General features: G+C 43.1%; 1 protein-coding gene across 1 annotated transcript in view; it reads right to left on the bottom strand.

Annotated features, from left to right (window-relative positions):
• Positions 1-21,906, bottom strand: part of SPTY2D1 (SPT2 chromatin protein domain containing 1) — a 25,149-nt gene extending 3,243 nt beyond the window's left edge. The window contains exons 1-3 of the mRNA XM_010370181.2: positions 21,611-21,906; positions 4,372-4,486; positions 2,059-3,594 (exon numbers count right to left, since the gene is read on the bottom strand). Coding sequence (XP_010368483.1) covers positions 2,059-3,594; positions 4,372-4,486; positions 21,611-21,670 — 1,711 coding nt within the window. The 5' untranslated portion in view covers positions 21,671-21,906. The remainder of the gene's footprint in view (positions 1-2,058; positions 3,595-4,371; positions 4,487-21,610) is intronic.

Below are 21,906 nucleotides of genomic sequence, written 5' to 3'. Positions count from 1 at the left end.
AATGGTTCCAATGCAGTTCTATGTAAACTGAAATTGTGAGTCATCATTAAGATGGTATCCTTAAAAACCAAAGCAAGCAGGCTGACCCTTAGCACGGAGTCATCATCCTTGCTGTGTCATGGTATCCAGGAGGAACAGCACTCTTGTTTTATCCCAGGGCTTACCAGAAATGTCTTGTTCCATTTTCTAGCTTAGTAGTGCCAATATTTCTGAATTTATGAGATCAGTAAAATTTCTTTTTTTTTTTTTTTTGAGACAGAGTTTCACTCGTTGCCTAGGCTGGAGTGCAATGGTGCAATCTCGGCTCACTGCAACCTCTGCCTTCCAGGTTCAAGCAGTTCCAGTTCTCCTGCCTCAGCCTCCCGAGTAGCTGGGATTACAGGCATGTGCCACCACGCCTGGCTAATTTTGTATTTTGAGTAGAGATGGGGTTTCTCCATGTTGGTCAGGCTGGTCTCAAACTCCCAACCTCAGGTGATCTGCCTGCCTTGGCCTCCCAAAGTGCTGGGATTACAGGCGTGAGCCACTGCACCTGGCCAAGATCAGCAAAATTTCTAAAAATAATACAGTTTACAAACCTCCACAGAATCATTAACTTTTGCCAAGTAAAGACCAAAAGTAGCAGCTACCATCTACTATAATCACAATTTCATTTAAAAATTTAAAGTTGAATGAAGTATGAATGATTCTCAGGATTATTATTCAAACTGAGTAACTTTGACTGTAGGAAAAACTCACTACATCATCCTTATTTTTGTCATTCTGCCAAAAGACTGATAAAAACTTTGCATTTTTTTTATCAAATGCTTTGATTAAGACAGGCATTGATCAACAGCCCAGCATCTGGGAACAACTACTTTCTAGTTTTTGATTACAGACACTTCTTTTGTTCTTCTACGGTTGTTATAATATGCATGGCTTGTCTCCCTAGCTTAGTTTCTCAACCTTAGCTCCATGACATTTCGGACCAAATAATTCTTTGTTGTCAGGGGGCTATCCCCTGCACTGTTTGTCAGCAGCATCCCTGTCCTCTATTCAGTAGATGTCAGTAGCATCCCCCATAGCCCCAGTTGTGACGATTGCCAAAAGTCCCCTGGAGGGCAAAACTGCCCTTGTTAAGAATCAATGGTCTAGCTTAACTAGGAAATTTAAAACAAGTAATTCAATCATTGGTTCCTTTTTATATCTCCATGGAGCCTAACAAGTGCTTTAATAAATGCCTATTAGCATAAAGCAAGTATGACCTAGCAGCTAGCAGGTGCCACCAATGATCACATACCTTGGGACAGTAGATTCCTGAAGGATCAGTGTTTAGGACCTTGATACTAACCATTATAACAGGCAGAAACACAAGTACAATCTAAAAACAGTTCCTGGCACATAATGGGTGCCCAAGAAATATCTGCTGAATAAGCTTCCAATTACACTCTGATCCTTGAAGACAAGTCTCTTTAGTCCTCAGGAAAAAGTAGATTAATTCATCCACTGTAGCATACATATATAAGTCACGTACATTCACCCTGAATGTTCACAAATCACAAAGCTAAGTTTATCACACTTGGAGACGTTTCAAGGGTGAACACAGAGATCCTAGACAAGTCTCTTTCTAAAGACCTTTCCAAGCCATGATCATTAAAGGAACTCTCAGCAGGGCATAGTGACTCATGCCTATAATCCCAGCAGTTTGGGAAGCTGAGGAAGGCGGATCTCTGAGCCCAGGAGTTAGAAACGAGTATAGGTAACATATTGAGACCCCATCTCTATAAAAAATAAAAAGTTAGCCAGGCATGGTGGCACATGCCTACAGTCCCAGCTACTTGGGAAGCTAAGGTGGGAGAACTGCTTGAGCCTGTGATTGACCCTGTCTCAAAAACAAAACAAAACAAAAAAAAAAGGAACTCTCAACCACAGGACAGATAAAACATCATGATTCTATCAAAACTACAGTACATTAAAGGACAGCACATGAGGGGTTCACAGGGTCCCTGATAATATAAAAACTCTTTCCAATTTCCTAATGCCAAATATATACTCTTATAGGGTGAGGGGAAATTTTACCTTGGGCAGATCTGGAGGCAGATAGGGGAGGCTTCATTCCATTCATCTGCCCATTGCTGGACCGGCTAATGATATTCTTGGAAGAAATTGTTTCGGAGACAACAGTGCACTTAGGCTTTATCGTGGGACCTGAGCTACTAACTGTTCGCCCAGGTCTCAAGCTGCTCACTGGTCTTCCTGGGACTGAACTACTGACAGTCCGTCCAGCTGGAACTGAGCCACTTACGGATCTCCCAGGGCCACTGACAGACCGCCCAGGGGGGCCTGAGCCACTCACTGGTCGTCGAAGTTCATGTGGACTGCTCACAGGTCGGCCAGGGCCACGAGAGCTGCCCAAGGGTCTTGCAGAACTACCTGAACCACTGATGGGATGCCCAGGGCCACTTGAGCTGCTTGCAGGTTGTCCAGGGCCACATGTACCACTGACTGTCCGCCTAGAGGGATTTGAGTCATTGGTTGGCTTCTTGGACCCATTCATTGATCGCTCAGGTCCTGAGCTGGAGCTGCCATTCTGGCGCTTAGGCACAGGGCCAGAACTAACTGTGGGTCGAGCAACTCCTGTGCTGGGCTGCCCAGGGGCTGAGCTAGAGCTGCTGCCTGGCTGCCTGACACCTGGACTCTTAGCCTTATTGTGTGGGGTAACCATGGGCCCAGGCCTGGAATGGCTAGGATGGGATGGAGATTTTTTGGCTTTGTGCTCAATAGCAGATTTCTGAGTCCTGCTAGCAGGAGTCTTTGGGACACTTGGTGAAGAGGTGCTGGAATAAGGCTTTCCAGCTCCATTGAAAACAGGTCTGTCGTGGCCCTCACGAAGTGAGGGTTGGGAGCTATTGCCAGATCCTGCCTTGATCCTCTCTCCTGGCATGGATTTGGATGAAGACAAAGCAAGGTGTTTCTCATTGGCCATGCTGGGTCTTGATTTCTTCTCAGCATGAGGAAGGGGCATTCCTTTGGAAGAAGGATGCCTGTCTCCAGAACCTCTGCTTAGTTTTGTGCCCACACTTTCTTTCTGAGAGGGTGCCTTTTTGGACACAGTTGGAGGTAGTTTTCCATCTGTCTCAAGTTTTTTTCTCCGATGCTTTCGTTCAAGGAATTCTCGCTCCCTAAGTTCTTCTGCAGTCATAGGTCGCTCTTCTGATTTCTTCACTATCTTGATTTCCACTGGTTCAAACTGCTTTTTCTCAGCCAGCCTGAGTAAATCAGTGAAGTTCATAGGTGGTGGGGCACTTTTAAGGGGGACCTTTGGTTTGCTTTCAACTTTGGGAGGTTCTTGCTCTTCCTCATACTCCTGTTCTGACTCTGCGTGATTGTACTCAAGGAATTCATTCTCTTCTTCCATTTCATACTCTCGGTCGGTTCCTTGGCTGGTATGGCTTTCTGTTGCCTGCCTCTTCTTTGACTTTTCCTCAATAGGAATCCCATTGTAACCATGGAAATTATCCTTTGTCCTCTTGGCCATAGCTCTTGCTTTCTTGTCATGTTTGAGCTCAATTCGCTTTTTCACTAGTTCCTCTTTTCTCCTTTTCTCCTCTAGGGCTAAAAGGGACAAAACAAGAATATGTTATTATTTCAAGATCTCAAGATTGCTCAAGTGAAAATACAATGTTCAGGTTACAGTTTGAAGACATCTAGGAATCAAATGAGGAAGTCATTTGAACAAGTATCAAATGAGTCATCTTTACATAATGAGTGGGAGACATATGGGTTTTTCTATATGACTAAAGCAAGTGGGAGACTTAGTTTTCAGCTTTAAATATAGAAAATACTTCAAACCAAATGTATTACCAAGTTAAGAGAACATTAGTATCCACTTAGCAGTTGTTATTAATTACGATTCAATGAATACTTAAACATATTGAATCAGTTTCTTTGTATTTGCATGAAGTAGAACTATTTGAGATAAAGACGTTAAAACTTATCTCTAGTTTAGCCTTTTAGATAGCATTCTGTTAATAAAAATTAAAACGCAAAATGGGTAGAAACACTTTCAGAACCAAAGTTAAAGAATGGAGTTCTGATTGGGGACTTACTATGGCCAATTAGAAGACATGGCTACTAACCCCCAAAAATCTGTTACTTCAAGGGGAGAAAAAAAGAAAATGTTTATACAAATGATCGAGATAACATATGTAAAGCCATGAATATAGTCAGTTAACCTGGACACACACACACACACACACACACACACACACACACACACACCCTCCCAAATCTGTTGACCTGTTATGTTTTTATAAACAGCCACTGGTTTAGTACAAGCTAGATGTGAAGATGGAAGACTTTAAAATTGAGAATAAGGCTATAGATACATACCTTTCCGTCTAAGCTCCTCTTCTTTCCTTTTAAGAAAAGCTTGTACAGCTGCTGATTGGACACCTTTAACTTTTGGGTCTTTTTTTGGAGGCCCCACTGCCAAACTATACCTTTTCTAAAAACAAAAACAGTAAAAGTTACAAGCAATTCAACTTTTAAAATACATTATTATTAGGTATAAGGCACTGTGCCAGGTAATAAGAGGTATAAATGTTAACTATGAAACCTATTCTGAATAACTGAGAGATCATATAACCCATAGTAAAGCTTAGCTATAAAATTTCAGACTAAATATTTATTATATATGATGATTTTTGGGTACAAAGTTTCTACGTAATATCCCAAAATCATGCATAAATGAACAATTCACAGAAGCATTGTTTTCAGGCTATTTTCCAAAAAAGTACCTGGACTGGGTAACTAAATGAAATCACCACCTAGAAGAATCGACTATTTGTGTTTTAAAATTCTGATTTAGGCTGGGCTCAGGGGCTCACACCTGTAATCTCAACACTTTGGGAGGCCGAGGCAGGTGAATCATGAGGTCTGGAGTTCAAGACCAGCCTGGCCAACATGGTGAAACCCTATCTCTACTAAAAACAGAAAAAATTAACTGGGCATAGTGGCGGGTGCCTGTAATCCCAGCTATTTGGGAGGCTGAGGCAGGAGAATTGCTTGTACCTGGGAGGCAGAGGTTGCAGTGAGCCAAGATCCTGCCACTGCACTCCAGCCCAGGTGACAGAGAAGACTCCATCTCAAAAAAAAAATTCTGATTTAGGCCAGGTGCATTGGCTCACACCTATAATCCCAACACTTTGGGAGGCTGAGGCGGGCAGATTACCTGTGTCAGGAGTTGGCAACCAGCCTGGCCAACATAGTGAAACTCCATCTCTACCAAAAATACAAAAATTAGCCGGGCGTGGCGGCGCATGCCTATAATCCCAGCTGCTTAGGAGGCTGAGGCAGGACAATGGCTTTAACACAGGAGGCAGAAGTTGCAGTGAGCCGACATTGCACCACTGCACTCCAGGCTGGCGAAAGAGCAAAACTCCGTCTCAATCAATCAATCAATCAATCAGTAAGTAAATGTATAAAATTCTGAGTTAAAAAATAGCCTGCCTTAGAATGAAGCATTTCGAAGTCCAACTTTTCAAACAAACAGAAAAAACTACTCCTCACAACTATTTTCTCTCCTGACTACTCCAGATGATTTTCTAATAGGGACTCATAGCTACGTGTGTTATTTCGCCTAGAACGTGGAAACACTGAGGTTTTACTTTGACCACACACAAAGACTAGGGGCAAACCACAGTAAAAAAGCATTTCAAAAAATCTATGCAATAAAGGCCCAATTCCCGGCAACCTTTAACTGTAGCTCTTATGTTCAGTAAATGTTAATTTGCCTCACAAACTTTTTCAGACAGGTTCCTATAACACCCCAAAAATGCTTACATTATCCTGGCACAGATGAAGCCTCTGGACCTCAGTTTTTATAGAACTGCATCAAGAAAGTACTAAACTCAAGTAATATTAATTTGAACTACAAAAGGAAAAATATTTCCACTTTATAAGCACCTATTATGAGAGAAATATGATGAACATAGAGCTAAAATAAATTCAGACCAGGGATGAGTCACCTCTAGGACCATTCCAAATTAAATCCAGGAAATGAGATTTTTAAAGTATCCTCCTTTTTTTGTTTTGTTAGGCAGATGCATTCTCATCGAATGTACCTGTTGCTGTGGCTAGCAGAAAAAGAAACATGTCCAAGAACAAATTGAGACAACTTAGGAACCAAAAAACTATTCCCAAATATGTATGAAATTCTTGGAGGAAAACCAAAATATATGTGCTTACTCTACGGCTGCCAAATACGACATATCTTGAAACAGGCTGGAAGTTCCGAGTAAATTAGTCTGCCAACGAAGCAGCTAGCCAAGGAAGCAGGCTCTAATCCAACCTGAAAATCTTGCATGACGGCAATGCTGAGAAGTGACATATCCCTAATAGAGAGAAATCCCAAGACAGCATCCAGATTTCTTTCCCAGTCACCTTGGCTAGGCCACAATGAGATCCTTTAAAGTCCGTATCTTTGTAAATTTTAGACTCTTTCCATAGTGGATAGGGGCTCAATATTTAAAGGAGAAAAAGGAGAAGGAAAGGGAGAGAAGAAAGAGAATACTGCTAACTTAACTAGATATATATAAAATTGTCCTTGTTTACAAGAAAAGAACCACAAACACAGGTCTTAATCACAAGGAGCTTACATTTTCATTGTGGAAAGGGCACCATGAATATGATTCAAATTAAGACATACAAAAACTTGTAAGCAGAGGCACACACTCACTCTACTCCATCCCATTAATGGATTTGGAAGCAGAGGAAGGTGGATTTTCTTTTCACCAACACTTAAGATTTTCCTGGCCAGTCGCAGTGGCTCATGTCCATAATCCTAGCACTTTGGGAGGCTGAGGTGGGAGGATCGCTTGAGCCCAGGAGTTAAGAGCCCAGCCTGGGCAACATGGTGAGAACTCATCTCTTTAAAAAAAGAAAAAAAAGGCTGGGTGCAGTGGCTCACGCCTGTAATCCCAGAACTTTGGGAGGCTGAGGCAGGTGGATCACAGGGTCAGGAGATCGAGACCATCCTGGCCAACATGGTAAAACCCCATCTCTACAAAAAATACAAAAATTAGCTGGGCATGGTGGTGCCTGCGTGTAAACCCAGCTACTTGGGAGGCTGAAGCAGGAGAATCGCTTGAACCAGGGAGTCAGAGGCTGCAGTGAGCCAAAATCATGCCACTGCACTCCAGCCTGGCGACAGAGCAAGACTCCGTCTCAATAAACAAAAAACAAAAATTTCCTGTCCCTGTCCATTATATAGCTCATAGAGTTATAAAGCCCCATACAAATCAAAGCCCCATACAAGGTTTTCCCCAAGAAAAATGCAAATACATATATTAGCGTTACTTATTTAAAACAGGACTGGTTTGCTGTCCAAATAACCCAGCACTGAGCACTATCTAACATGAATTTGGGATAGATATCTTTCGTCTTAACCTGGGACTGCAAGAGATAGAAAGTGGGATATGACAAACCAAAAAGCTGCTCTTGACTGAATACTGGTATCCAAAAGGGAAAACATCAGTGTCAATGGGACATAATTTAATGCAGTGTTTATTAGCAAGCTTCAGTCATTTGCATACTACCTTTATGATTTTTGCCTTTGTGGTATACTACCCCTACTATTACTTACTAATTTTAAAAAATATACAGAGTTCACCGGGTGCGGTGGTTGATGCCTGTAATCCCAGCACTTTGGGAGGACAAAGAGGGCAGATCACTTAATGTCAGGAGTTCAAGACCAGCCTGGCCTTGAACTCTGGTGAAACCCCATCTCCACTAAAAGTACAAAAAGTAGCCAGGCATGGTGGCTCATGCCTGTAGTCCCAGCTACTTAGGAGGCCGAGGCACAAGAATCACTTGAACCTGGGAGGCAGAGGTTGCAGTGAGCCAAGATCACGCCACTGCACTCCAGCCTGGACAACAGAGTGAGACTTGGTCTCAAAAAAAAAAAAACAAACCACAGACCTAACATCATGACCTATTATTACAGCTTTACCTCAGCAATAATATCCATAAAATGACTGACTTGAACAACTAGTTACATTTTTCCAATTCATATAAAAATACATACTATTAAGCCAGGTGTGGTGGCTTACGCCTGTAATCCCAGCACTTTGGGAGGCCGAGGTGGGCGGATCACGAGGTCAGGAGATCGAGACCATCCTGGCTAACATGGTGAAACCCCCATCTCTACTAAAAACACAAAAAAATTAGCCAGGCATGGTGGCAGGCGCCTGTAGTTCCAGCTACTCGTGAGGCTGAGGCAGTAATTGCTTGAACCCAGGAGGCAGAGGGTTGCAGTGAGCCGAGATTGCACCACTGCACTTTAGCCTGGGTGATTGTACTCCAGCCTGAGTGAGAAGAGCAAAACTCCATTTCAAAAGAGAAAAAAAAAGAAAGAAACAAAACACTGACTTAGGGAACAAAAATACAGGAAAGGTAGAAAAGGAAGGTGGTGTTCAGGGACTCAGATTTGCTTTGAAAAGAATAACATAGGCTTCTTTTAGCTTTTTTTTTCAAAGTATACACCTATTCTCATCAATTTATATGTTGATTTCAAATTCTGCCTTTTTAAACACCTCTAATCTTTAAGGATACTTAAGCTGGTCTCACATTTAACCCAACAACTTTGCAGTACTTGTTGTCCTGTCCTTATGATGCAGAAGAAATTCAATAAATCTATGCAACGTCTATTTTGTTGATCTTCTAAACAACTTAAAAAGCTAGCAGTAAGGCAAGGTCAGCACTGCTTTAATGAGGCTTAATCTTGTTTATATGAACTGAGCCATAATCAATTAATTTCTTATATCCTCTGTAGCTTAAAATGTACTCAGGCCAGGCATAGTGGCTCATACTTGTAATTCCAGCACTTTGGGAGGCTAATTCGAGAGGACTTGCTTGAGCACAGGAGTTCAAGACCAGCCTGGGCAACATAGGGAGACCCTGTCTCTCCAAACAATTTAAAAATTAGCTGGGCACAGTGGCACACACCTGTGGTCCCAGCTACTCGGGAGGCTGAGGCAGGAGGATTGTCTCAGCCAGGGAGGTCGAGGCTGCAGTGAGCTGTGGTTGTGCTACTGCACTCCAGCCTGAGCAACAGAGTAAGACCCTATCTCAAAAAAAAAAAAAACAAAAAAACCCAAAAAACCAAAAAAAACCTCAACAGCACAAATACCAGTAAGATATTAAAACACTCTTAGACAAAGTTTAGGTTCACAGCCTTGAAAAAAGACTGGGTCACTACAGATCATCTTTATATTTTTGGAAATATCTTTGAATGGCCAGGCATGGTGGCTCATGTCTGTAATCCCAAAACTTTGGGAGACTGAGGTGAGAGGACTGATTGAGTCCAGGAGTTCGAAACTAGCCTGGGCAGCATACTGAGACCCCCATCTCTACAAAATATACAAAAATTAGCCGAACATTGTGATGCACACCTGTAGTCCCAGCTACATAGCTGATGTGGGAGGATGGCTTGAGCCCAGGAGGTAGAGGCTGCAGTGAGCCATGATTGTGCCACTGTACTCTAGCCTGGGTTACAGAGCAAGACTCTGTCTCAAAAAGAAAATCTTTGAGATGTAATTCATATATCACAAAATTCATCCATTTAATGTATAGAATTAAATGGTTTTTGATATACAGACCCTTAAACATGGTGCATGGGATGCCACCACCCTGTGCAGTAAGAAAAAATTCCGGCTGAGAGCGGTGGCTCATCCCTGTAATCCCTGCACTTTGGGAGGCCAAGGCGGGCGGATCACCTGAGCTCAGGAGTTCAAGACTAGCCTGGCCAACATGATGAAACCCCATCTCTACTAAAAGCACAAAAAATTAGCTGGGCGTGATGGCGCATACCTATAATCCCAGCTACTCAGGAGGCTGAGGCAGGAGAATTGCTTGAACCCAGGAGGTGGAGGTTGCAGTGAGCTGAGACCACGCCACTGTACTCCAGCCTGGGCAACAAGAGCAAAACTCCGTCTCAAAACAACAACAACAACAACAACAACAACAACAACAACAACAACATTCCATGTATAACTTTTGACTCCCAAAAAACTTAACTACTAACAACTCAAAGTTGACCAGAAGCCTTACTGATAACATAGTCAATTAACATACATTTTATGCATCATGATATACCTTTTTCTTAATTGTTTTAAATATTTCTAGGCTATGTTCATCTGCAGGTTTTTTTAAGTTGTCACAAATTTTAAAAAAACTTATTGGAAAAAAATCCACGTATAAGCGGGTCCACACATTTCAAGCCTTTTTTTTTTTTTTTTTTTGAGACGGAGTCTTGCTCTGTCGCCCAGGCTGGAGTGCATTGGCACAATCTCGGCTCACTGCAACCTCCACCTTCTGGGTTCAGGCCATTCTCCTGCCTCAGCCTCCCGAGCAGCTGGGACTACAGGCGCCCGTCACCACACCTGGCTTTTTTTTTTTTTTTTTGTATTTTTAGTAAAGACGGGGTTTCACTGTGTTAGGCAGGATGGTCTTGATCTCCTGACTTCATGATCCGCCCGCCTTGGCCTTCCAAAGTGCTGGGATTACAGGCGTGAGCCACCACGCCCAGCCACAAGCCTATGTTGTTGAAGGGTCAAACTGCATCCACAGAGTTGTATAACCAACACCACCATCTGATTCCAGAATATTTTAATCATCCTCCCAAAAAATCTCTTGGCTTTAGCAATGACTCCACGCTCTCGTCTCCCCTCAGACCCTGGCAAACGCTAATCTACGTTCTGTCTCTATGCATTTACCAATTCTGGACATTGCATATAAATGAAATCATATGTGGCTATGATGGTTAATTTTATATGTCAACTTGACTAGGCTATAATACCCAGTTATTTAATCAAACATTAAGCATTACTGTGAAGGTATTTTGTAGATATAATATCTACAATCAGTTGACTTTAGGGTAAAGAAAATTACCCTCCATAATGTGGATGGGTCTCATCCAATCATGACAATGAAGGCATAAGAGCAAAACCCGAGGCTTCTAAGAAGAGGAATTCTATTTCAAACTACAGCATGAACTCCTGCCTGATTTTCTAGCCTGCTGGCCTGCCCTAGAAATTTCAGACTTGTCAGGCCTCCATAATCAATTCTCTAAAATAAATCTTACTGGCTCCATGGAGAACACTGACAGATACAGTAGCCTTTTGTATCTGGCTTATTTCACTAAGCATGTTTTCAAGGTTCATGTTGTAGCATGTATCAATATTTCCTTCCTTTTTGTGGCTGAATAATATTCCATTGTAGAGATATACCATGCATTATTTTTATATTCATCAGCTGAATATTCGAACTGTCTCTACTTTTTGGCTATTATGAATAATGCTGCTGTGAACATTTGTGTACAAGTTTTTATGTGGATGCACATCTTCCTTTCTCTTAGGTATATGACCACAGATCTTTTTTTCATTGAGCAGGCAAGACCTTTCAAAAGGGGGTTGCAATAGACCCTGGTATCAAAAGATGTGTTGTAATGAAATATTTTAAAAAACAGTTCCCCACAGGCGTGGCCCAGTGGAGAATCATTTTTAAAAAGACAGAAAAAAAAAAAGCTTCAGGCTGGATTACATTACATTCTATTTAATAACCCAGAAGAACTATTTGGCACTTCCCCTCGTATCACATGGTCACATTTAGCCTAGCAGCAGCACATCAAGATGGACCCATCAATTCTGAATCTGATTCAAGGCACCAGGCTGCTTCATTGTTTGAGCTTCATGGAAAGCAGCTGGACAAGAGTTTCTTTTATCCTAAGCATATCCATTTTATTACACTGCAAGCCACCTCCGTCATTCTGCCACACCCCAATGAATGATCCACCACAGTGAAATTTGTCATTTAAATACAACATCAGAGATTTTGCCAAGATTTGTAATTCTGAAGCCAAGAGCTTTAGAAAATTTTAAGCCACTTTAAGACATACCTGTTCCTTTCATTTAAACTGTATCATCTAGGCCAGATTAAGAAAATAAGGAGACATCAGTCTAGAAATATGTGTACACCAAATACTGTATGTTATGTTGGAATCAATAGTCAATCCCTGGCCAGCGCAATGGCTCACTGCCTGTAATCTCAGCACTTTGGGAGGCCGAGGCGGGTGGATCACCTGAGGTCAGGAGTTCAACACCAGCCTGACCAACATGGAGAAACCCCATTTCTACTAAAAATACAAAACTAGCCAGGTGGGATGGCGCATTGCCTGTAATCCCAGCTACTCGGGAGGCTGAGGCAGGAGAATTGCTTGAACCTGGGAGGCGGAGGTTGTGGTGAGCCGAGATTGCGCCACTGCACTCCAGCCTGGGCGACAGAGTGAGACTCCATCTCGAGAACAAACAAACAAAAAAAAGTCAATCCCTCCATGAAAGCTGTTCTTTACCCAGGAGATAACATATTGTTTCAATTGTAGAAAATATACATTTCTTGATGGCTTTACATAAGAGATTTATAACTGGCTTAGAATTAGGAGTTAGGAATATTCAAAGAATGCTACATCCTTAACTTTAATAATTACCACACAGTTTTAAAAAATTTTCTCAGAACATCAGAGTCAGAGAAAGAAAGTAGGCCTGGAAAACCAATAGTTCCATTAGAACTGCTTAGCTGGATGGCTAAGAGAATAAAAATTAATAACCTGCACCAAAAGATGCTACTCATAATTGCTATGGAGTTAAATGTAAACATTACTGTTATTGTGTTTATAAAAACATACCTGATTATAAAATGTAATAATATCAGATAGGTGTCTCATGGAGTCTCTAGTCCAACCTCTATGTTAGAAATGGCCCAGGACACCTGTGTATTTACTGGCAATCACACAGTTTATAGCAGAGTCTGAATTAGAATCCAGATCGCCTAACTCAGCCCCAAAAGTGTTCTCACTACAACACACCTCACCTCTTTTTTTTTTTTTTTTAAAGAAATACATAGGGTCTTGCTTGATCTGTCACCCAGGCGGCTGGAGTGCAGTGGCATGACCTTGGCTCACTGTGGCCTCAAACTCCTGGGCTCCAGTGACTCTCCCACCTCAGGTTCCCGAATAGCTGGGACTACAGGCACACACCACCACAACTGGCTATTAATAATTTTTCTACTTTTTGTAGAGATGGAGGGGTCTCACTTTGTTGCCCATGCTGGTCACTTCTAATTTAACTCCAACACTTTTTTTTTTTTTGAGATGGAGTCTCACTCTGTTGCCCAGGCTAGAGTGCAGTGGCGTGGTCTCGGCTCACTGGGGTTCAAGCAATTCTCCTGCCTCAGCCTCTCGAGTAGCTGGGATTACAGGCACCTGCCACCACACCCAGGTAATGTTATCTATTTTCAGTAGAGATGGGTTTCACCATGTTGGCCAGGCTGGTCTCGAACGCCTGACCTCATGATCCGCCCACCTCGGCCTCCCAAAGTGCTGGGATTACAGGCGTGAGCCACAATGCCTGACTCTAACACTTTCATCTCTAGTTTCTAATTTAACTCTAAAACTTGGATCCCTAGTTCTAACTTCCTTTCCCTAATTTCCACCTGCCTCTTGGATAATGCCAGTACTTCAGAAAGGTCTACAACTGTACCTCCATCTTATCCTCCCTCACCTTCAGAGTCTACTTCTGTTAACCATGCTGGCACTCTCCTAAACAAGCTGTAAACATCCTTCTGCCTATCAGTTTCCAAATGATTTTGGTTTGGCCTTTACATTTCTCTCCCATCAGACTCTACTGTATACTAAGAATGTCATTAAAAAAAAAAAAAAAAATAGAGTTACTGCCTAAGGCTGGAGTTGGGGATAGGGAATTGGATGGGTTCAAGCTGTGTAGGTAACAACCTTCCTCACTATACCATCCTCAGTACACGTCCCTCATTCAACACAAGCTCATAATTAACAGCAAGAACTCTGGAGCTAATCTGCCTGGATTAGATTATCTGCTCTACCGCATCTAGCTTTATCACTTGTTAGCTGTGTGACCACGGGCAAGTTACAGGCCTCAGTTTCCTCATTAGTAAAATACTCTTCACTATATGGTTATTATGGTGATTAAATTAATTAATATATAAAGTGCTTCGAACAGTGCCTGGCACAGAGTAAGCACTATAAAGGTTGTTACTTAGAAAGAGATTATCTTGGTAGTGATGGGGAAGGGAAATAACAGAAAATCTATGGGAATAAGGTGAACAGTAGTTTCTAAAAGACCCTCTCCCTAAAACACCAGTTGAGAGGTACTGCTCTAGGTTAGAAATCCAACACTGCTCCATACATAAGACAAGTAATCTTCAAATCTGTGAAAGAAAATGGAGAGTCTTTTTGGGGATTCTAAAGGTTGTTCAGCCCTGAGGAGGTTGACTTTGGAGACGGAGTCTTGGAGCATGACCTCTTAATTAATGACCTTTTGCTTTAAATTAACTTCCTCATGTTCTTGTACCAGGCTCAGACCACATGGCTGAGATAAAAGACCCCTGGCCAGGTGCGGTGGCTCATGTCTATAATCCCAGCACTTTGGGAGGCCGAGGCAGGTGGATCACCTGAGGTCAGGAATTCGAGACCAGCCTGGCCAGCATGATGAAACCCCATCTCTACTAAAAATACAAAAAAAAAAAAAAGCTCCCCTATCCCATAGGGGTAAGCCCAGTGGAGAATCATGTTTAAAAAGAAAAACAGTCACAGGCGTGGTGGTACACGCCTGTAATCCCAGCAACCTGGAAGGCTGAGGCAAGAGAATGGGTTGAACCTGGGTAGCAGAGGTTGCAGAGAGCCAAGATCACACTATTGCACTCTAGCCTGGGCTACAGAGCAAGATTTCATCTCCAAAAACAACAACAACAAAAAACCCTTCACCAGGCGTGGTGGCTCACGTCTGTAACTCCAGCACTTTGGGAGGCCAAGGCAGATGGATCACTTGAGGTCAGGAGTTCGAGACCAGACTGGCCAACATGGTGAAACCCCATCTCTACTAAAAAATACAAAAATTAGCTGGGCATAATGGTGCATGTCTGTGGTCCCAGCTATTCGGGAGGCTGAGGAAGGAGAACTGATTGAACCAAGGAGGCAGAGGTTGTGGTGAGCTGAAATGGCGCCACTGGAATCCAGCCTGGGCAACAGAGCAAGACTAGTCTCCAGAAAAAAAAAAAAAAAAAAAAAAAATTCTTGACTGAGATAAGAGATCCCTTGACTATTACATCCTTAATGTGGAATGTTAAATACACCCTTTCCAAAAAAGAAACACTGCCTACTACCAAATTGCTTGCAACTATGCATTAACCTTGTATAGAAAATACTCAAATCCTGTTAAGCTTCCTCAGTCCTTGCCTATATAAAAGATTCTCAAATCTCTCCATTTTGGAGCACTTCATTTGGCTATTATGAATAATGCTGCTGTGAACATTTGTGTACAATTTTTTTTTTTTTTGAGACAGAGTCTGGCTCTGTTGCCCCGGCTGGAGTACAGTGGCTGGATCTCAGCTCACTGCAAGCTCTGCCTCCTGGGTTCACGCCATTCTCCTGCCTCAGCCTCCCGAGTAGCTGGGACTACAGGCGCCCGCCACCTCGCCCGGCTAGTTTTTTGTATTTTTAGTAGAGACGAGGTTTCACTGTGTTAGCCAGGATGGTCTCGATCTCCTGACCTCGTGATCCGCCCGTCTTGGCCTCCCAAAGTGCTGGGATTACAGGCTTGAGCCACCGCGCCCGGCCGTGTACAAGTTTTAATGTGGATGTATGTTTTCCTTTCTCTTGGGCATATGATCATAGATCTTTTTAACATTGAGCTGGCAAGACCTTTCAAAAGGGGGTTGCAATCAAATCTTAGTGTAAAAGATGTGGTACTGGAATGTTTTAAAAGACAGCTCCCCTATCCCATAGGGGTAAGCCCAGTGGAGAATCATGCTTAAAAAGAAAAACAGTCACAGGCTGGGTTACATAATATTCTATTTAGTAAGGCAGAAGAACTATCTGGCACATAAGAGAATGCATACATCCTGAAATACACACATTTTGAAATTTTCTGCTGTAGGATTATCTGTCTGCTTTGTGGAGTCTGCGTCTTCCCAGGTAGCCATCCTCAAACTGCACTCAAATAAGCTCAATATCATATTGCCAGGACCTCGTTATTAAGGTGAACGGATCCAAGGGTGGGTAGCAATCCAGTTACAATCCATTATAGATCAAACGTTACCTGCAGAAAAAAGTCATCTACAGAAACTTTTTGTTGGCCCACAGTGTTTTTTAAAAGAAAATGTAACTACTATGCAAATTGTAGGCTTCTTTTAAATACATGGAGCTTGGCATCTATCATTTTTTATCCAGACTACTTCAAGAATTTACATTATCTACCTGGCCCCTGAAGACATCTGAATTTGCTGTCCTAGTTAATGTCCTGGGCTCTTACTTTCACTACCTATGGTTCTTATCCTTAAGGGGCTATAGGCAGACCCCCAAATTCTGGTATACTTGGTACCACATGAAGGTTTGCCCTTTACCTTTTGGTTTGTGGCGGCGGAGGGTGGGGTGAGGGGGAGGTCACACCAGAGCTTCAGTAGCTTTTCTGGTTATTTTTCACAGTCTCACTGGGAGAAAGACCATATATGTTGTCTTATGCTTTACAAGCCATCAATTAGAGCTATGTGATGGCTGGGTGCCGTGACTCGCGCCTGTAATTCCAGCACTTTGGGAGGTCAAGGCAGGCAGATCACTTGAGGCCAGGAGTTTGAGACCAGCCTGGTCAACATGGCAAAACCCCATCTCTTAACTAAAAATACAAAAGTTAGCTGGGCACGGTGGCGCACAGCTGCAGTCCCAGCTACTCAGGAGGCTGAGGCAGGAGAATCGCCTGACCCCGGGTGGCAGAGGTTGCAGTGAGCCCAGGTCGCATCACTGCATTCCAGCCTGGGCGAGAGTGAGACTTTGTCTCAAAAAAAAAAATTACAGCTACGTGAGGCCTGTAAGAATCCACATTCTAAGCTCTAGTATTCTACCAAAACAAGTTAAACTACTTTGTTTTTCCTACTGGAACCCAGGGAGGAAAATCAAGTGGAAGTTTACCAAAAATACCTTTTCTCCTTTATATATAAACAGCGCCAGTGATGACAACTTGTTTCATCACCTGAATCAGCGGTTATTATGTATTCAGTTTTCCACCGGGAAATGATAGTGTGCCTAATATTTCTGGGCCTGATGCAATTCTACCTTTAACATAAAAAAGTATTTCTGTTAAAAAGAAACAAAAAAATGATGATTAGGGAAATACTCATAGCTTCTCAAGACATACAATAGGTACCTTTAAAAAATAAAGCTCTGGCTGGGCGCAGTGTCTCACACCTGTAATCCTGGCACTTTAGGACGTCGAAGCAGGTGGATCACGAGCTCAGGAGATTGAGACCATCCTGACCAACATGGTGAAAACCCGTCTCTACTAAAGATACAAAAATTAGCTGGGTGTGGTGGCATGCGCCTGTAATCCCAACTACTCGGGAGGCCGAGGCAGGAGAATCACTTGCACCCGGAAGGCGGAGGTTGCAGTGAGCAGAGACAGCGCCACCGCACTCCAGTCTGATGACAGAACAAGACTCCATCTCAAAACAATAACAACAACAAAAAGCTCTGCAAAGAGTCTGAAGGGCTGAAGTGGCTGTACAGGTGTTTGAATTTTAGTCTAATAATTGCTAGTCACTGGATTTCCTTAGCATAGTAAAGGTCTGACCTAAGAACTCTGAAGACTTAAATTCTGAGCATTAGCTCTGATAGGTTCCAAATGAAGGTGGGAGGAGGAGTTGGCGAACAGGGAAAAATTGAACCAATCAATAGAGAGAGATGCAGCCTAGCTGTTACTGCAAAGCCTCTGTGGTTCTCAGATCAATTAATCAAGTAAGTTCATATCAGCAGGGTGTTTATAGGGCAGGGAGGGGTACAGTTGTCTTTTTTTTTTTTTCTTCTTTTCTTTAATTTGAGACAGAGTTTCGCTCTGTCACTCCGGCTGGAGTGCAGGGGCATGATCTCCACTCACTGCAACCTCTGTCTTACTGCAACCTCTGCCTCTCAGGTTCAAGCCATTCTCCTGCCTCAGCCTCCTGAGTAGCTGAGATTACAGGTGTGTGCCACCATGCCTGGCTAATTTTTGTGTTTTTAGTAGAGACGGGGTTTCACCACGTTGGCCTGGCTGGTCTCGAACTCCTGACCTCAGGTGATCTGCCCACCTTGGCCTCCCAAAGTGCTGGGATTACAGGTGTGAGCCACAGCGCCCGGCCAGAAATAAAGCTGTTAATTGATATGATAGTCCCCAACTCTCTATTTCTTTGTTTTTATAATTGTGAAATATCATAGACATAGTGTACAGTGTAAGAGATTATTACAAAGCAAGTATCCTTGAAAGCCACCATCCAAGTCAAGAAACATTTCAAGACAGGCCTGGCTCAGTGGTTCACACCTATACTCCCAGTAGTTTGGGAGGCTGAGTTGGGCTGATCACTTGAGGCCAAGAGTTTGATACCAGCCCTGTCTCTTAGTAAAATACAAAAAAAAAAAAAAAAATAAACTGGGCGTGGCGGCGCACCCCTGTATTCCCAGCTACTCGGGAGGCTGAGGCAGGAGAATGACTTGAACCTGGGAGGCGGAGGTTGCAGTGAGCCAAGATTTCACCACTGCACTCCAGCCTGGGCAACAGAGACTCCATCTCAAGAAAAAAAAAAAAAAGAAAAGAAAAGAAAAGAAAAAGCTTTATTTCTTTTAAAATAGATAACAAAAAAAAAAAAAAAAAGAAAGAAAGAAAAAACACTTTATTTCTTTTAAAATAGATAGCAAAAAAAGAAAAAAAGCTTTATTTATGTTAAAATAGATGGAATAAATATGTGAAAATGTTAATATGCTAAATGTGGGGTTTGGGTATATAAGAAATGCGTTAACATTCCTTATGTTTGAAAGTATCCAAATTAAGCTGATAAAGAGAAAGTAAATGGAATAGTTAGATGAATCAAGTTACTGCAAATCAAGTAAAGCATGAAATTTGGCTGGGTGTGGTGGCTCACACCTGTAATTTCAGCACCACTTTGGGAGGCCAAATTGGGCGAATGACTTGAGGTCAGGAGTTCAAGACTAGCCTTGCCAACATGGTGAAACCCTGTCTCTACCAAAAATACAAAAGTTAGCTTGATGTGGTGGCCAGCGCCTGTAGTCCCAGCTACTCAGGAGGCTGAAGCAGGAGAATTGCTTGAACCCAGCAGGTGGAGGCTGCAGTGAGCCGAACCCATGCCACCGTACTCCAGCCTCCAGCCTGGGCGACAGAGTGAGACTGCATCTTAAAAAAAAAAAAGGTCTGGCGCGGTGGCTCAAGCCTGTAATCCCAGCACTTTGGGAGGCCGAGACGGGCGGATCACGAGGTCAGGAGATCGAGACCATCCTGGCGAACATGGTGAAACCCCGTCTCTACTAAAAAATACAAAAAACTAGCCGGGCGAGGTGGCGGGCGCCTGTAGTCCCAGCTACTCGGGAGGCTGAGGCAGGAGAATGGCATAAACCCGGGAGGCGGAGCTTGCAGTGAGCTGAGATCCGGCCACTGTACTCCAGCCTGGGCAGCAGAGCGAGACTCCGTCTCAAAAAAAAAAAAAAAAAAAAAAAAAGAAATTTAACTACAGCCTTATGGGTCTATTCCTCAAATAGTTTCTTTTGTGACTTTAATTCCATGTAAAAAGATAAGAATTATAATGCTGGTAACTAAATCAAACTTCTAGGCTTACTAGCTTTGGCGGGCAGCGGTCAGAGAATGCATGATTCATAAAATATATGGCTATATTATCAATTTTTTTTCTGACGGAGTTTTGCTCTTGTTGCCCAGGCTGGAGTGCAATGGCACAATCTCAGCTCACTGCAATCTCCGCCTCCTGGGTTCAAGCGATTCTCCTGTCCCAGCCTCAGCTGGGATTACAGGCGCACACCACCATGCCTGGCTAATTTTTGTATTTTTAGTAGAGACAGGGTTTCAGATTTGTCAGGCTGGTCTTGAACTCCTGACTTCAGGTGATCCTCCTGCCTAGGCCTCCCAAAGTGCTGGGATTACAGGTGTAAGTCATTGTACCCGGCCATCTATTAAATTTTAAATTACTTTTTCCGCCTTTTTGATTCCTGTTATTCCAATCATAGATAATGCATATATTATGAAATATACACATATTTTGAAATTTTCTGCTTTAGGGTTATCTGTCTGCTTTTCTCCCAGCAGCTACTGGCTTTCAAAATAAGAAATGACTTAGTTCTGATTCTTCCATAGAACAGTCCTGAGCATCAAAGCTAGTCTTTGACCTCTACTGAAATTCAATAAGATCTAAAATGAAATATAGACCGAATTATGCAAAGATGAATGGTTACTAGACCCAATATTGATTCATCTGGAAAATTTACAGATGCTTCTAGAAAGTAAATCTGTTGATCTGGGTTTCAAAGGTTTGATTCTATACCTTCAACATGCAAAGCTTATGACGCATGGCTTAGAGGAATGGTTATTCCTCTAAGTTCTTGGGAACTTAGAGTTCTTGGGATAGGGGATGTCTGTGTGTGTGTGTATACACATACTCATAAACATAAATACAGACCTTTTTCAGATCAATATTTTCAAAGGGATAAAAGAATGAACTAGCCTCAGAAAACAAAAAAAAGGCAGAACAGAAAAAAATGAATATTGCAATATACGAATATCTAGGAAATGCACAGCACTTCGTGGGAGCTCATTTCTAGCTGAATTGACTTTGAGAGTCGTTTTAGTTCTACACCTCACTGCTCAAACCGCAGGCATCACCATGCAACTTATCGGTTTACAGCTGTGCTGTGGGTACCATCTGAAAATCTGGAAATGATTAGCTTATGCAAAACAGCCACAACCCCCAGAAACCAGGCGCTCTCCACCACTTTACCATTTAAGTCTTACACCACTCTTGCGACTGTAAGCGAACTGACAAACATCTACTGAGCAAATGGGACCTAGATTTTAAACAAAGACTGAAATCTGGAAGGCTACAAGTAAACGGAAGCTGAAACTAGCTTGCCTATTCTGTTGGCCAAGAATTTCGTGGAATCTGCTAAACTTCTCTTCCCAAAAATGATACTCATCTCCTGGGAGGTGATAATTTAATCACCTCGGTGGCTGAGTGGGTGGGGCCGCGTCAGAGAATTCTTTCAAGAAATCACTAACCGTTTGACTTGAAGATCGATGAGAAACCAGCCAAAAGGCTATCAGGCCAAGGACCCCAACCCCCGTAACTCCCTTACATACATACTTCCTTCCCAATCTCTGGGCTGAAGTTTATGCCGAAGCCAAAAACTACCAGCGCTAGAATCCACTGCGTGCCAGGCACAGCTCACTCAGCAGTTCTAACTAAAACACCCAAACCGCAAAGTCCCTGTTGCAGGGGTAAATAAGCCGGCGAAACCCATTCACAGGAAGGCTCCCGCACCTCGTCCCAAGTCCTTTTCCCCCGAGTTCCCAAGAGTATAAATTCAAGAAAAGAAAATAAGGCGTCCAGGTCTTTCCTCTCCCGGAGCCGATAGGCGGCTGCCTAGAAGTTCCATCGGCCACATACATTCCGAACTTGGAAGATTAGGGTCCCCCTACAAGACGCCCCAGCTGCTACTTACCGGCACATTGTTGACACCCTGTCCCTTGGAAGCTATCAGGAGAATTTCTCTGAAGTCCATGTTGGGCCGAGGCGGGAGAAACTGGGGCCGGCACTCGGAAAGGACTGACAGCGCACCTAACCGAGGAGCCCAGCTACAGCCAAGTGCGCTGCCTCGGCAGCCCCACTGCCACCCCGCCTCTGCGGGACCACTTCCGGCGCCTTCCTATGCCGTCTGCCCGCCCCCTTCCCTCCACGGCCTATATCCTTTCAGGGCCGCCACAGCGCTCGCGAGTCCCTGCGCAACTTCCGCTTTTA

The sequence above is a fragment of the Rhinopithecus roxellana genome, chromosome 15 (genome assembly GCF_007565055.1).
Source record: "Rhinopithecus roxellana isolate Shanxi Qingling chromosome 15, ASM756505v1, whole genome shotgun sequence".
Taxonomy (NCBI): domain Eukaryota; kingdom Metazoa; phylum Chordata; class Mammalia; order Primates; family Cercopithecidae; genus Rhinopithecus; species Rhinopithecus roxellana.
This window is presented reverse-complemented; position numbering and strand designations above follow the sequence as displayed.